Source organism: Pongo abelii, chromosome 7 (assembly GCF_028885655.2).
Source record: "Pongo abelii isolate AG06213 chromosome 7, NHGRI_mPonAbe1-v2.0_pri, whole genome shotgun sequence".
Taxonomy (NCBI): Eukaryota; Metazoa; Chordata; class Mammalia; order Primates; family Hominidae; genus Pongo; species Pongo abelii.
In genome coordinates, this window is record NC_071992.2 from 157,102,054 (window position 1) to 157,118,942 (window position 16,889).

The window sequence follows — 16,889 nt, forward strand, 5'->3', positions numbered from 1 at the left end:
CAATAGGGTTCACATGCCTATGAGAATCTAATGCTGCCACTGACCTGACAGGAGGAAGAGCTCAGGCATTAAGGCTGGCTAGCCCGCCATTCACCTCCTGCTGTGTGGCCCAGTTCCTAACAGACTATGGACCAATACCGGTCTGTGGCCCAGGAAGATGGGGACCCCTGTGATAAACAACTTCAGCAAAATTTCAGGGTACAAAATCAATGTACAAAAATCAGTAGCATTTCTCTACACCAACAACATCCAGTTGAGTGCTGAATCAAGAATGTAATCCCATTTACAACAGCCACACACACAAAATACCCAGGAATATAGCTAACCAGGGAGGTGAAAGATCTCTGCAATAAGAATTACAAAACACTGCTGAAAGGAATCAGAGATGATGCAAACAAATGGAAAAACATTCCATGCTCATGGACAGGAAGAACTGATATCGTTATAATGGTCATACTGCCCAAAGTGCTTTACAGATTCAATGCTGTACCTATCAAACTACCAATGACATGCTTTACAGAATTAGAAAAAGCTATTCTAAAATTCATATGGAACCAAAAAAGAGCCTGAATAGTCAAAGCAATCCTAAGCAAAAAGAACAAAGCTGAGGACTTTACATTACATGACTTCAAACTATACTACAAGGCTATAGTAACCAAAACATCATGGTACTGGTACAAAAACAGACACACAGACCAATAGAACAGAATACAAAGCCTAGAAATAAAGCTTCGTACCTACAACCATCTGATCTTTGACAATGTTGGCAAAAACAAGCAATGGGGAAAGGACTCCCTATTCAATAAATGGTGCTGAGACAACCAGCTAGCCATATGCCAAAGAATAAAACTGGGTCCCTTCCTTACACCATATACAAAAATCAACTCAAGATGGATTAAAGACTTAAATGTAAAACCTAAAACTATAAAAAACCTCGAAGAAAACCTAGGAAATACTATTCTGGACATAGGCCCTTGCAAAGATTTCATGATGAGGACACCAAAAGCAATTGCAACAAACAAAAAATTACAAATGGGACCTAATTAAACTAAAGAGCTTCTTTACAGCAAAAGGAACTAACAGCAGAATAAACAACTCACAGAATGGGAGAAAATACTTGCAAACTATGCATCTGACAAAGGTCTAATATCCAGCATCTATAAGGAACTTAAAGCAAATTAACAAGTAAAACCAAACAGCCCCATTAAAAAGTGGGCAAAGGACATGAACAGACACTTTTCAAAAGACGACATAAAACATGGCCAACAAGCATATGAAAAAATGCCCAATATCACTAATCATTAGAGAAATGCAAATCAAAACCACAATGAGATGCCATCTCACACCAGTCAGAACGCCTATTATTAAAAAGTCAAAAAATTAACAGATGCGAGGTTGTGGAGGAATAGAACACTTAGTGGGAATGTTCTATTCCCACTGCTGGTGGGAATGTATTACTTGGTCACTGTGGAAAGCAGTTTGACGATGTCTCAGAACTTAAAACAGAAGTAGCATTTGACCCTTATTGGGTACACACCCAAAGGAATATAAATCTTTCTACCATAAAGATACATGTATGCTTATATTCATCACAGCACTGTTCACAATAACAAGGTCATGGAATCAACCTAAATACCCATCAATGATAGACTGGATAAAGAAAATGTGGTATGTATACACTATGGAATACTATGTAGCCACAAAAAGAATGAGATCATTTCCTCTGCAGCAACATGGGTGGAGCTAGAGGTCATTATCATTATCTTAAGTGAGCTAACGCAGGAACAGAAAACCAATACCGCATGTTCTCACTTATAAATGGGAGCTAAACACTGAGTACACATGGACACAATGAAGGGAACAACAGACTCCGGGGCCTACTTGAGAGTGAAGGGTGGGAGGAGGGTGAGAGGAGGGTGAGGATCAAAACACTACCTATCAGGTATTATGCTTATCACCTGGGTGCCAAATGATCGGTATAACAAACCCTTGCAACATGCGATTTCCTTATATAACAAATCTGTACATGTACCCCAAAACTAAAATAAAAGTTAAAAAAAAAAGCCTTTATCAAAGTGCAGAAAACTTCCGTATCTGAATAAAAATTCTAGGCTGTACATCATAGATTTTCATAATCTTAAAATGTTAACTTTATAGAATATTCTGTTCGCTATTACAAATATTAGTAAACTTGGATATATTGTGACATAAACACTGATGGTCCACACATAGGAGAACTGGAAATCAAATCCTGCTGAAAACTCAGGCTTACCGGACCCTGAAGACTTCCATCCTCCCTGTCAATACTGCCTCGAGAGAGTCTCACATCAGGTTTCTGAAGAAATTAAAACAAAATCAAAAAATTTTCACTTTTGATTTGAAAATTTTCGACAGATTCTGTATTAAATTCCTTCCTTTTTAACACAATTGTCCTCTGAATAAGAAGAGTTGAAAGTTGCCCCATTTCAAAAAAATTCCAGTGATGATGAATGAAGGTTGGCTGCCTTGGGAAGAACTGCATTCCTCTCCACACACGCACACCTTACAGACTGGCACCTGCACTGGCCCACCCAGTGCTGGACAACCTGCACCTCACCTCTATTCCAAGTAGCACAGCAGGCTTTCTTCTTCACTGAGAAGAAACCCCAGGATAAAAATATCAGGCATTACTTGCGGCTTTCTGACAGAATATGGCTTATACGGATTTGGCTGTCTTGCCAAAGTAGCAAATGAGTTCAATTACAAGACTGTTTTCCCACACTGCATCTAGAATACAGAAACCAAACAGAGAAATCTAGATTTTATGTAAATAACAGTACGGAAATTTCATCAGTATCAGAATAAACGAAGTAGGCTACATGCCTTTATGGTGAAGGAACAGGGTAGAAAGGCTTTTCCTCATGAAAACAACCCTGTGCTCCCGCAGTATGGGTTACTGGCCTTCAGCCACAGTGGCTCCTGCCTCCCCTTTGCCCATGAACACTGGCCACGTACTTCTTCCTGGAAAACTTCTGTTCACTCTTCAAGGCTCAGCCAGACACCCTTTCTTGGCAGCATGTTTCCCTCTTCAGCAGAGCTGGTTGCTTCTTAGCCTGTGCCTTACAGATACCTCTATGTTGGCACCTATCAGGCATAATTACTTCCCTCGTTAGAGATGGAGCATCTTGATGTCTGATTTGTCTGTGTATCTCCTATTTCTCACACCTGAGCCTGCCACTGAGTACACCATCTGCAAGCACTTGTTGGGTGGGGGATGGAGAAACGAGCTTCACCTCTCCCTTCTTTTCCAATTCCAATTCCAGTGCTGTAGCCCAAACCCTTTTCATTGTACCAGTTCCTACTAGGCTTTTTGCCTCTGTCTTAACTATCTCTAATCAAAGCAGGGGTCAGTTGTGGGTGCCAGGGTGTAGTAGGAAGTTGGTGAAGGACACAGCCACCATTAAGGTAAGAGTGATCCTCTGATGGCTCAGAGGTAAACAAACTTTCCAGGGCAGGGGCCCTGCACTGTCCTTTGCCTTCTTCCTCCCTTCCCCCTTTCCTTCCCTCCCAGGCACAGTGCCTGGAGGTAGCTGGCTGAGGTCTGAGAATAGCTCCTACCAGGAAGTGGGTAAAGGAGCTCCTGATGGCTAATCACTAAAAGGGGGCTCTGGCTGATTGTTGTTAACAGTCCTCAGGGATTCCATATGGGAAAAGGTGAAACTTGTGTGTTGTCCCTGAATTTAGGGCAGATTTTGGATCACTTATGGAAAAACATTCTAATAATCAGGGGCATCCTGAAACAGAATAGACAGCCCTGACAGCAGCAGCAGAGAGTAAGCAAAGACGGCAAAAGTTACAACTTACTTATCTGTTCATTCAACAGAATTACAAAACAGCTCATGTATATCAGCCCCATATCCCTAGTGCCTGGCACAGTTCCTGGTTGGTGCGCACTCAACACATCAATGTCGACTGAATTAACCTCCATGCTACTACATAAAAAAAGATGTTCCCTTTCATGTAAAAATATTCATTTAAAAGCAATAGCTAAATATAGATGGAAAATGACCTAAATCCTCAAATGTAGCATTGGGTGTGGTGGTGTGTGCCTGCAATTTCACCTGTTTGGGAGGCTGAGGTGGGAGGACCCTTTGAGGCCAGGATATCAAGACCAGCCTGGGCAACATAGTGAGAACTCATCTCTACAAAGAAAAAAATTTTAACAATTAGCTGGGAATGATGGTGTGTGCCTGAGTCCCAGCTACTGGAGAGGCTGAGGTGGGGCGATGGTTTGAGCCCAGGAGTTTGAGGCTGTAGTGAGCTACCACTGTACCACTGCACCACAGCCTGGGTGACTAAGCAAGACTCCACTCTGTTAGAACTCTCTCAATGAGTAAACCAGAAAAGTTCAGAATAAATATTTCTGAACTCTGAAGAGCATAACTTAAAACATTGTACTGTGTTTATATGTACTATAATATCAACGAACAATAATTTAAAAAATGAATTCTTACTGCAGATGTGATATATATAACTAATGCCCACACAGGGGAAGTCAAACCTAGAGGCATGCAGTTGGCGACTATGGCAGAAAGTATGCTGTGTATTTTACCAGAGAGGACTATCCCATTAGATATGGACAGCTGTGGCTGGGTGTGAAATATAGCTGAAGAGAAAATTCAGAGGTAGATAGTTCCTGACTTCTAGGATAGAATCTTCTCTGACAGGTAAGATAGACAGGAATAGACAGAAAGGAAACCAGGCAAACACACGTAATACACTGATTCCAACTGGCAACTGAAGGGGAACTCACTGGGGCGGTCCTATTCCAAGTAGCAGAACTCACAGATCCTATTCCGTGGAATGCTGAGGTTCTGCCACTGCTTGAATGAAGAGGCAGCTTTGTGGGGCCCAAACATCCCAGATATACTTTAGAAAAAATATTCCAAAACACAATGGACTTTGAGAAAAAGTACCTGAGAAGACGAGACTCCAGATTGACAATTCACAGAACATTACTCAACGTAAACATCAAGGTCAGGAAAGATTTCGGGAAGACCCAAGAACTGTTCAAGCTTAAAGGAAACTCAAGAGATGTGATAACTAAATATAACTCATGATCCAGGACTTTTTTCTAGAAAGGGCATTCTGTGGACAACTGGTAAAATATGAATAGTCCATTGATTAGCTAACAGTATTGTATTATTGTTAATTTCCTGACACTGGTTAACTCGGCTATGGTTATTTAAGAGAACATCCTTATTTTTAGGAAATTCACACTGAACTATTTAAGAGTTAAAAAGCAGGATATCTGGTATTTACTTCCAAATGGTTCAGAAAAAATGGTATGTACAAATATGCAAAGCAAATGAGGTCAAATGTTAACAAGTGGAGACTCTAGGTAAAGGGAACGTGGGAATTCTTTGTGCCATTCTTGCAACTTTAAAAAAGTCTGAAACTATACTTTCCTCTTCTGCCCATTCACTTGAGGGACTAGCTGGGAGCTGGGTCTGCTTAGGGGTTCTGTTGAAGGGCTCTAAACAGAGAGTGGAGGTGATGAGGTTTGACTCTACTGTAGCAGGAAGGACAACAGTTTTTATTTTTATTTTTTATTTATTTATTTTTTTGAGATGGAGTCTCTCTCTGTCACCCAGGCTGGAGTGCAGTGGTATGATCTCGGCTCACTGCAAGCTCTGCCTCCCGGGTTCACGCCATTCTCCTGCCTCAGCCTCCCAAGTAGCTGGGACTACAGGCGTCCGCCACCACGCCCGGCTAATTTTTTGTATTTTCAGTAGAGACGGGGTTTCACCGTGTTAGCCAGGATGGTCTCGATCACCTGACCTCATGATCTGCCTGCCTCAGCCGCCCAAAGTGCTGGGATTACAGGCATGAGCCACCGTGCCAGGCCAACAGTTTCTATTTTTAAGAGACAGGGTCTTGATCTGCTGCCCAGGTCAGAGTGCAGCGGCTATTCACAGGCACAATCATAGTGCATTACAGCCTCGAACTCCTGGCCTCAAGCAATCATCCACCTCAGTTTCTGGAGTAGTTGGGACTACAAATGCATGCCACCACGCCCAGTTAGAGCTACAGTCTAAGAAAACAAAAGACCCACCAGGCCCAATTTACGATGCGGTCATTTAATAGTTACATGAATTTTGTTATTTTAAAATATTGTATACATCCTCATTTGTCAATAATCTAACAAAATAAACATGCACTTACTGTAGAAAAATTAAGATACTGCGAAAATAGATGAAAAAATTACAAATCACTCAACCTTACCATTTGGAAGTAATTATCATTAGTTATTATGGAGTAATTAAAATGTAAAAGTAATTATCATTAGTTAATACTGTGGTGTAAATGTATGTTTACAAACATGGAGCCACATCATATGATTCTGCAGCCTTCACGTAACATTTATACAGGGCAAACTGACACAACAATGTTTAAGGCTGCACAACGTTCCACTGCATGACTATCATCATAAAATAGACAATGGTAGTGAAGGGTGTGAGCTGTGGCACCAGGTGGCCTGGGTTCAAATCAGGATCCAGTCCTTACAAGCTGTGTGACCTGGGCCTCAATTTCTTCATCTCTAAAATGGAACAGTAACTGTAACCAACACATAGGATTGTTAGGAGGATGAAATGAGTTAATATTTGCAAAGTACTAAGTTGGTGCCACATAAGAGTTAAAATAAATAGTTCTTTTATTGTTGGACATTAGGGTCATTTTCAAAATCCTTTATAAATAGGTTGTAGATGAACACCTTTGTATACAAATCTTTGACTAAGTCCCTGATTATTTCCCTGGGACAGATTTCTTTTCTTTTTATTTTAGAGATGGTTGGAGGCGGGGGTCTCACTATGTTATCCAGGCTGGTCTTAAACTCCTGTGCTCAAGTGATCTTCCTGTCTCTGGAGCAGATTTCTAAGAAAGGAATTACTAAGTCAAAGAGTTTGAACATTTGAAAAATCTTGGTATAAGTTTCCAAATTGCTCAAGGCTGTCCTGATTTTCATCTATGTCAGTAATATGTGATAGCATTTCTCTCACTGTACCCTAGCACCACTGTATTATCATTTTAAAACTCTCAACCAATTCATAAAGAAAATACTGTATAATATATTGTTGTAATTTGCTCCTCTCCTCCTCCCTTTCCCCAAATAGTTGACCATTTCTGTTTCTTATAATGAGAAGCTAAGTTCCTTGAAGACAGAGGCTATGAAGCTGTCTGCCTCACTGCTGCATCTCTGTTACCTGCTAGAACACCGGATAAACAGGTGGAGGAAACGAATGCCCTGTGCATTTTTCTAGTGAACTGATTGTCCATGCTCCTTTGGACAAGGCAAATAACTTCTCTAGGCCCAGTTCCTCACCTGTAAAATAGGCAGAATAATACCTACCCCAGTCAGTCATTATCAGAATTAAAGAAGTGCCTGGCAGCATTGCGCACATAGATGTGCAGTAAATATTTGCTGAAGGAATGCTTCAATTAACATCCAAGGCACAAGAGATATGCTATAGACGAGGAACTTGACTTCGAAAGATTTAGTTGCTTGTGGTAACACCTCTTAAACAGTGGAGGTGGGCTTCAATCAGTCAACAGATAATAAGTACCTTCTATAGGCAGGAAATATTTACTGTTTTACTTAAACAAAAAATGCAACTCATTTATATTTTTGCCTATAGAGTAAGGTATTGTTTGATGTGTTTACATGAATTAATCTATTTTTATTTCCATATAAATTTTATGAAATAACTTTCTTTAATGCATAATTCCCTAATGTGGTATTTTCCTAAAGACAGGATTTTAATTTTAAAATGAGAAAGGCTTATCCATATAAAATCTACTTCTGTTCTGTGAACGAAATACAGTAGCTCTAACTATATGCTGTATACAGCATACACGGACCTCCTGAATGAAAGATGAGTGCCTATTAGGAACTGAAGGGCAATACAGCCAAAGACAGCCAATCAGAAAGAATAGATTCTCAGCCAGGTGCAGTGGCTCACACCTGTAATCCCAGCACTATGGGAGGCCGAGGTGGGTGGATCACCTGAGGTCAGGAGTTCAAGACCAGCCTGGCCAACATGGTGAAACCCCATCTCTACTAAAAATACAAAAATTAGCCGGGCATGGTGGCAGGCGCCTGTAGTCCCAGCTACTCGGGAGGCTGAGGCAGGAGAATCACTTGAATCCGGGAGGCGGAGGTTGCAGGGTGCCGAGATCGCGCCATTTCACTCCAGCCTGGGGGACAAGAGTAAGACTTCATCTCAAAACAAACAAAAACAAACAAGCCAAAAAAACAGTTCGAGTTAGCTACAGTCTCTACTCTCATGTGGGTATGGCTTTAAAAAACTTCAAATTTAAGATTTATAGCTCAGTCTTTTCTTCTTTCACTACACTGTACTGCTTTCAAACCTGGAATCTGGTATAAGGGAAAAAATAGGAGTGCTGTGGCCTTGCTGTGTAGCAGAAGCAGGGACAGCAGCCTGGCTTCAGACAGACAGCCTCTTGCCACTGCTCTTTAGTTCCTCGTCTCGGCATTCATCTTTCATTCAGACTGACCGGATCTGCTATGTGAGGGAAAATGCTCACATATTTCTTTCTCAAAACACAAAGTAGGCTTTATATAGATAGGGCTTTCTCATTTAAAATTAAAATCCTGTTTTAAGCATAGTATCACATTAGAAAATTATTGTGCACGCAGTAATAAAAAAAAGCAAGTTGCAAAGTTACTCTATTTTTAAGCAATGCCCAATAGGAAAGAAAGCTCTTTCAACCAACTGAGGTTCTAACTAAGGTTGCCAGCAATCTCCGGCACTCACTTTGTAAGACAGCTTTCAGAGTATATTTGCAGGCACAGAACTATTTCAGAAAGGACAGTAGCTGACCTGGGAACAAGAGAAGGGAGTGTGGGGCCAGGCATGGTGACTCACGCCTGTAATCCCAACATTTTGTGAAGCCACGGTGGGAGAACTGCTTGATCCCGGGAGTTTGAGACCAGCACGGACAACAAAGTGAGACCCTATCTCTATAAAAAAAAATAACAAAATTAGCCAGGTTTGGTGGCATATGCCTGTAGTCACAGCTACTCTGGCAGGAGGATGACTTGAGCCCAGGAGGTTAGGGATGCAGTGAACTAGTATTGTGCCACTGCACTCCAGCCAGGGCCACAGAGTGAGACTTTGTCTCAATTAAAAAAAAAAAAAAAAAAAAAAAAGGGAGAGCTAGGTATAGTACAGAGTATCTGCTGTGGGGCCACATGACCTTGGGCAAGAGCATCCGGGCTGCTATCATAAAACACATTCTGTGCAGGGTTGTTGAGATAATGCAGAGATCCAGAGGAGGGACTCCTGACCCACTGAAGTACTCAAAAAGTAATAGATGTAACTAGCAGTAGCAACCATAAAAAATGATGTGATGATGTGATCTCTGAAAACAGATGTCAGAAGACATCTGTTTTGATCTAAAATTTGGGTAATACTACTGACAAAGCAAGTTAATTTTTCAAACAAGAACAGAACTTACCTAATAGGGTGCACAGCTGACCTTACTGAAGTAAATGGCAGGACCAGAGCAGTAGGCCTGGGTGGGTCTGGGAATGAACCAGTTTATGAAGATGAAAACAGAAGGTAAGCATCTTTTTTTTTTTTGAGACGGAGTCTCGCTGTCGCCCAGGCTGGAGTGCAGTGGCGCGATCTCGGCTCACTGCAAGCTCCGCCTCCCGGGTTCACGCCATTCTCCTGCCTCGGCCTCCTGAGTAGCTGGGACTACAGGCACCTGCCACTATGCCCAGCTAATTTTTTGTATTTTTAGTAGAGACGGGGTTTCACTGTGTTAGCCAGAATGGTCTCCATCTCCCGACCTCGTGATCCGCCCGCCTCAGCCTCCCAAAATGCTGGGATTACAGGTGTGAGCCACCGTGCCCGGCCTAGTGAGCATCTTTAGACATTTTTATAGCAATTTGAAACAGTAATTTTGGGGCTGTCAAAAAAGTCTGGCTTATATTTTTATGTCTTTTTCTAGTCAATGATTTTGAAATTTTATTTTACAAGAGTATTGGTCTGCAACGGTTTAGAAAGATACAAATGGCCCTTCCATGCAGTCTGAGAAGCCCTGTATTGGAAGGTTCCTTGGCCTAAGAGGACAGAAAGACTTCTGACACACAGCTTCAACAATCACCTGTTTAACCTAAAAGTAGGTGCAGCGGCCTGGCCTGGTGGCTGCAAGGACACAGACCAATAGCTCTGGGCCTAGCTCATGCCAAAGGCCAAGACACAGAAACAAGCTTGTAAATAGCAGATACCATGGAAACCAACAGTAATTTTTACACATACACAGCATAAAAAGGACCACAACGAGATATAATTACCATTGTTAGAGTCTCTTCACCAAATTAAGGACCATAAAGCACGTGTGTGCATACCCAGAGACCTAGCTGCCACCATCACCGCTCGACAGTGTCACAAGAGCTTCTACATCCAACACACACTACCTTCCAACTGAGAGGTGGTCAGGGTGGTCCTCACACTACACCTGCACCAGGCGTTATTCCCAGTGCACCAAGCTTTCCATGCAGCTGTCTAAAAATCTGAATCTCCAGCACAGACCACCTCCTCTGGGCTCTGTGCCCTATATCCAGCTGCCTCCTCTGCATTCCCATTTGCATATCCCAAATGTCCAAACCTGGCATCATCATGTTTCCCTGACATGGACTCCTCAATCTGAATTTTATTTCATTTGGTAGCACAATGTTATTTTTGGTGACACCAATGCTATGATTTCTGTCCTGGATTCTTCCTTCCTCTTGACCTCCTATACCAGTTCACCAAATCTTGTCCCTTTTAAGTCTGTCTTCTCTGCTCCTTCCCACTTTGCCTTTTCCAGCTTAGACCCTGCTGTCATTTATTTGAATGACCACTCAACTTCCTATTGGATCTCTGCATTTCCTATCTTGCCCTCTGAGCCATCAGTCAGCAAGCAAGGCTAAGGTGGTCCTTTTTTTTTGAGACGGAGTCTCACTCTGTCACCCAGGCTAGAGTGTAGTGGAACAATCTCAGCTCACTGCAACCTCTGCCTCTTGGGTTCAAGCAATTCTTCTGCTGCAGCCTCCTAAGTAGCTGGGATTACAGGAGAGCACCACCAGGCCTGGCTAATTTTTGTATTTTTAGTAGAGATGGGGTTTCGCCATGTTGGTCTTGAACTCCTGACCTCAGATGAACCATCTGCCTCAGCCTCCCAAAGTACTGGGATTAGAGGCATGAGCCACGGTGCCCGGCCCTCAGGTGATCTTTCTGAGATGCCATCTGCTTGAAATCTTGAAAAGCATTGCCAGGCCTAAGATCAGAGAGTGACCTTGGGACCGTGTCTCAAAAATCAACTGGGGTGCTTGTTATCACTCTAAGTCCTTGGCCTCTCCAGATCCACTGCAGTTCTCTAGTCCTGGGGAACTGAATTTTAAAAGGTCCCCCATGACTTTTATGTATATTAAATTTTAATTTATTCATTTGTAAAATAATTATAATATCTACTTCCCCAGGGTTCATGCATGACTTGTTTTTATTTTTCATTTAGATGAAAAATAGTGACACCAATGCTATGATCCCTGTCCTGGATTCTTCCTTCCTCTTGACCTCTAACATTTAGATGCTTAACACTGTAAGGTGGTACATTCATTTGCTTAATAAATACTGGTTGAGCCTTATTACTGCTGAACAAACGGTACTATGGGAGCTGGGGGAGAGTGCTGAATAAATAAAGTTCCCATCTTTGTGATGCTTACACTTTAGTGGAGGAGACAGGAAAACAAGTGAGACATTGTCATACAGTGAGAAACATTAGAAGAAAAACGAAGCAGGATAAAGACAGTTAAGTCACAGTTGCTGCCCTTAAGGAACTTATGTTTTATTAGAGAAAGAGGGTGAGAGTGAGCATGTGTGAGAGTGCAGGGGGTTGGGGGAGAGAACGCAGTAGTGCACATCATAATAAAATAAGTTCATTCAAGATTCACACTTGGCACTCAGTAAGGTTCTCTGGCACCTTGTGGGTAGAGGCCAGGGATGTTGCTAACAACTCCTACTATTCATAGGACAGTCTCCTACAACAAAGAATTAGCCAGCCCCAAAGATCAACAATGCCCAGGCTGAGAAACCCTGGTGTAGGGAATGTATCGTCCTTGAGATGACACAAAAATAATCTTTAAAGACAAAAAGGTGTTCCTCAGGCAGATTCTGAGCATTCCAGACAGACACAGCAGCATGAGAAAAGGCATGAGTTAAAAAACACTCATTTACAAAAAGAAAAAAATAAACTCATGAAAGAGAAAAAAGAAACATTCATTCAATCAGTCAACACTGACAGCTTTCCATATGCTTGGCACTGTGGACTGAATGGGGAATAGAAAAGACATGGTCCATGGTCTCTGCACTCATGGGGTGCTCAGTCTAGTAAGGAAAACAAGCAAAGAGAAAAATACAATACCATCTTACGGGCATTAAGAAAGGTACTTGTTCCAGCCTGGCCAATATGATGAAACTCTACCAAAAATACAAAAATTAGCTGGGCGTGGTGGTGCGTGACTGTAGTCGCAGCTACTTGGGAGGCTGAGGTGGGAGGACAGATTGAGCCCAGGAGGTCAAGGCTGGAGTGAGCCGTGATTGTGCCACTGCACTCTACCCTGGGTGTGACAGTGTGAGACCCTGTTTCCGGGAAAAGGGAAAAAAAAAAAAAAAAAAAAGGAAAGGTACTTGAGTGGGAAATTGCCTCGATGCCATCATGGCCTCCAAGTTTAGCACCAGGCAAGCTATCTCAGAGGTTACCCAACAGACAGGTTTAGGACCAAATGAAGATGCTCCAATTACATGGTTATTAAGTAAAAAAAAAACCAAAAACAAAACAAAACAAAACATGCTCTGCTTTGCTCACATCTAGCTACAGGAAGTTCTTAGAATACAGTTTGTGTGTGTGCGTGTGTGTGTGTTTTTTTTTGAACAGAGTCTTGCTCTGTTGCCCAGGCTGGAGTACAGTGGCATGATCTTGGCTTACTGCAACCTCCGCCTTCCAGGTTCAAACGATACTCCTGCCTCAGCCTCACAAGTAGCCAGGATTATAGGCATGCCAATTTTGTATTTTCAGTACAGATGGGGTTTCACCATGTTGGCCAGGCCGGTCTCGAACTCCTGACTTCAGATGATCCACCTGCCTCAGCCTCCCAAAGTGCTGGGGTTACAGGCGTGAGCCACTGTGCCCAGCCAGAACAGTCTTTTTTTCTTTTGTCTATCATTCATATATATTTCTGTTCCTTTGTATGTCTTGTAATTTTTTGTTGGAGATTAGACATTTTAGATAATATATTGTAGGAATTCTGGGTACTTGATCCTCCTCCCTTTAGGGCTTTTTTTTTTTTTGCCACAGGGTCTTGCTAAGCCCAGGCTAGTCTCAAACTCCTAGACTCAAGCGATCTCCCTGCCTCAAACTGCCGAGTAGCTGAGATTACAGTCACTGTGCCTGGCTGGAATATAGCCTTTTGACCCCATGTCATTACCCACACTCTTCGCTCTTCCTGGAATGTATTTCCTGAGCCTGTGTGCCCTAAAAATTCCAATTTCTCCTTTAAGCCTTGGCTCAAATGCTATCTATACTCTGCTGCCTCCCTCAAGTCCCCCTAGTGACACACAGGGTCCTCTTCTGCTCTTTCTGATGTTCTTCTTTGTCAGAGCAACATCACAGCAGTACCATAACATTTGGTAGCAAACCCTTTGTCCAAATGCAGTCATACGTGGGAATGAAATACAAGAACTCTAGTTTGGAGAATTTATAACATCTACTTTTAAAAACACAAATCAATGCTGTCTGGTAAAAGAGGCTATCTGGACAAAAAATAGGTTTAAAATGTAGGACTAGAGAACAGTAGATATGTTCTTAGAATAGATATAATATCCAAATTAATTCACTCAGACTAGCAGTAGTAAACAATAAAATTTTTTTTCTTTTTTTCCAGACAGAGTCTGACTCTGTCACCCAGGCTGGAGTGCAGTGGTACAATCTTGGCTAACTGCAACCACCACCTCCTGGGTTCAAGCAATTCTCATGCCTGAGTCTCCTGAATAGCTGGGACTACAGGTGTGTGCCACCATGCCTGGCTAATTTTTGTTTTTTTGAGACGGAGTTTTGCTCTGTCACCCAGGTTGGAGTATAGCGCGCCATCTTGGCTCACTGCAACCTCCACCTCCTGAGTTCAAGTAATTCTTCTGCCTCAGCCTCCTGAGTAGCTGGGATTACAGGCATGCTGATATCACCATACCTGGCTAATTTTTGTATTTTTAGTAGAGATGGGGTTTTGCCATGTTGGCCAGGGTGGTCTCGAACTTCTGACCTCAAGTGATCAGCCCGCCTCAGCCTCCCGAAGTGCTGGGATTACAGGCATGAGCCACTGCACCTGCCTAATTTTTGTATTTTTTTTTTTTTTTCTTTTTTAGTAGAGATGGGGTTTCACCATGTGGGCTAGGCTGGTCTCGAACTCCTGGCCTCAAGTGATCTGCCCACCTTGGCCTCCCAAAGTGCTGGGATGGATTACAGGTGTGATCCACCGTGCCAGGCCAAAAATAACAATTTTTTTTCCATCTGCCTTACAACCTCAAGATTTGCTTTAATTCAGCAGGAAAGTTTTATCCTATGCTTTCAAAATTCTAAATTAGTTAAATTTAACACAAAGTTAGTGTCAGTGAATGTCTGATGATGCAAAGCATGAGAGACCAGGTAAAGTTACTGGCTCGAAATTATGAATACTAGCTTCTTTCAGCCATAATACGATTGAGGCAACTATAGGAAGACTGAAATAGCTATTCTGGGTTCAAGGAGAGTGGGGAATGGGTTCTCACAGTCCTTAGTTCTGAGGTTGAGGGCACAGAACTGCTTGGCAGCAGGGACCATGAGTCTAAAAGGACCTTTGTGTCAAGTAACATACAGAGATTGCTCTGTCCCACCACTTCCTCTCTGTCCCCAAGGGACTTCTGAAGTGGTTTTCAATAAGGGTTGCCTGAAGGAAGACATTTCCCATGCGTATGTCCAGACACATCCGGGAGGAGGTTCGCATCAGTCATTAATGCCAGGAAGGCAAATCTTAGCTGTCTTGTTATACAGCCTGCAGTAGCAAGATGCAATAGTTTATATGTAAGCTGACATGGAAGCAGGAGTTGTTTCTGGGTAAACAATGTGGTAATGCAAAAACCAAACAAATGTTCATATTTCTGAGTCCATAATGACACTACTAAAATTTTAGAGAAATTTATCCCTAAAAGATAATTTAAAAAGCAAATAACCCATTATTGCAAGTTTTTTTTTTTTTTTTTCCTTAAGAGACAGAGTCTTGCTCTGTGGCCCAGGGTCTCTCTAGGTCTCTATTTCTTGTTCTGTTAAAATGAAGACAATAAATGGACAGGTCCACATTCCTCTATCCTCATTTCCAAAACCTAAAAAGTGCTGAAAATGTTAAGTGTGCTTTTTTATGTTTGAAACAAACTAATATGGTAGTAAAACCTGAACAGATGAAGCATCTTATAATTTTCATTTAACTGTTAATGTGATTATTTGCATTCTGCTGTAGAAACACTAGTGGTTTTAACTCTGGGATGCTATTAGAGTCTTAAATAATGTATAATGTTCAGCATACTACACTAACTTTTTAGTATTTAAAAAATACTGAATTCTGAAACACACATGGCCCTTAAGGGTTTTGGATACAGGCTTTTGGACCTATTAGAGGGCGATGGCACAATCATAGCTTACCGTAATCTAGAACTCTTGGACTCAGTTTTACCCTCTCAAGTATCTGGGACTACAGCTGTGAGCCACAATGCCTGGCTAATTTTTTTTTTTTTAATTTTTTGTAGAGACAGGGTCTTGCTGTGTTGCCCAGGCTAGTCTTGAACTCCTGGGCTCAAGTGATCCTCCTGCCTTGGCCTCCCAAAGCACTGGGATTTTAGGCATTAACCACCACATCCAGCCATATTATTTCAAGTAGGTTTTTTTTTTTTTTTTTTTTGAGATGGAGTTTCGCTCGTCGCCCAGGCTGGAATGCAATGGCATGATCTCAGCTCACTGCAACCTCCACCTCCTGGGTTCAAGCGATTCTCCTGCCTCAGCCTCCCAAGTAGCTGGCATATTACAGGCATGCGCCAGGCTACTTTTTGTATTCTTAGTAGAGACAGGGTTTCACTATGTTGGCCAGACTGGTCTTGAACTCCTGTCCTCAGGTGATCTGCTTGCCTCAGCCTCCCAAATAGGCCACCATGCCTGGCCTATTCCAAGTTTTAAGAAGTAGTTGTAAAACTAACTCTCCTGCTTTGAAAGATAACATTTTGCAATGATTTGCAATATAGTAGACTCTAACAGGGCTTAAAAAGTCGAAGAAGCCTTTCAGAAACACAATTACCAGAAATCTTTCCTCTTTTTCCAGCCAGCGCTGATCTTCTTCCATTTCCTGTTGCTGTCGGATTAGCCGCTCTTCCATCAGATGGGTTGGCAACACTTGCCCAATCCCTCGCAGGTCCAATGCTGTAGAGTCCTGGAAGAAGGGTTGAAAACAGCATGTTCAGTCTCGTAAGTCTATTCCTATGCTCTTACATTGTTTTATCTGTCTTTCAAGAAAAGATAAGCAAAACAGCAAGTACGGTGGAAACAGGATCTCTCATACTGTGCCTGTGGGAGTAACTTTTCTGCAGGGGACAATTTAATGTGCATCAAGCATCTTCAAAAAGTATGCAATCCTTTAGCTCATAGATTCACTTGTAGGGGTCTGTTTTAAAGAAATAACACAAGATATGTGCAAAGAATACATTGTTACTTATAGTAAAAAAGTAGAAACAATCTAGAAGTAATAGAAGGCTGAAATATGATAC

General features: G+C 42.0%; 1 protein-coding gene across 34 annotated transcripts in view; it reads right to left on the reverse strand.

Annotated features, from left to right (window-relative positions):
• PTK2 (protein tyrosine kinase 2) overlaps positions 1 to 16,889 on the reverse strand; it is a 341,630-nt gene that overhangs the window by 25,579 nt on the left and 299,162 nt on the right. For 26 of the 34 annotated variants that reach the window (XM_054518897.2, XM_063726842.1, XM_054518900.2 and 23 more), the window contains 2 exons: positions 16,424 to 16,555; positions 2,273 to 2,335 (listed from right to left, as the gene is read on the reverse strand). In XM_054518897.2, coding sequence (XP_054374872.1) covers positions 2,273 to 2,335; positions 16,424 to 16,555 — 195 coding nt within the window. Of the gene's footprint in view, positions 1 to 2,272; positions 2,336 to 2,411; positions 2,767 to 16,423; positions 16,556 to 16,889 lie in introns of those variants that run through there. The other 8 variants (XM_063726843.1, XM_063726838.1, XM_063726836.1 and 5 more) reach the window with 2 other exon arrangements.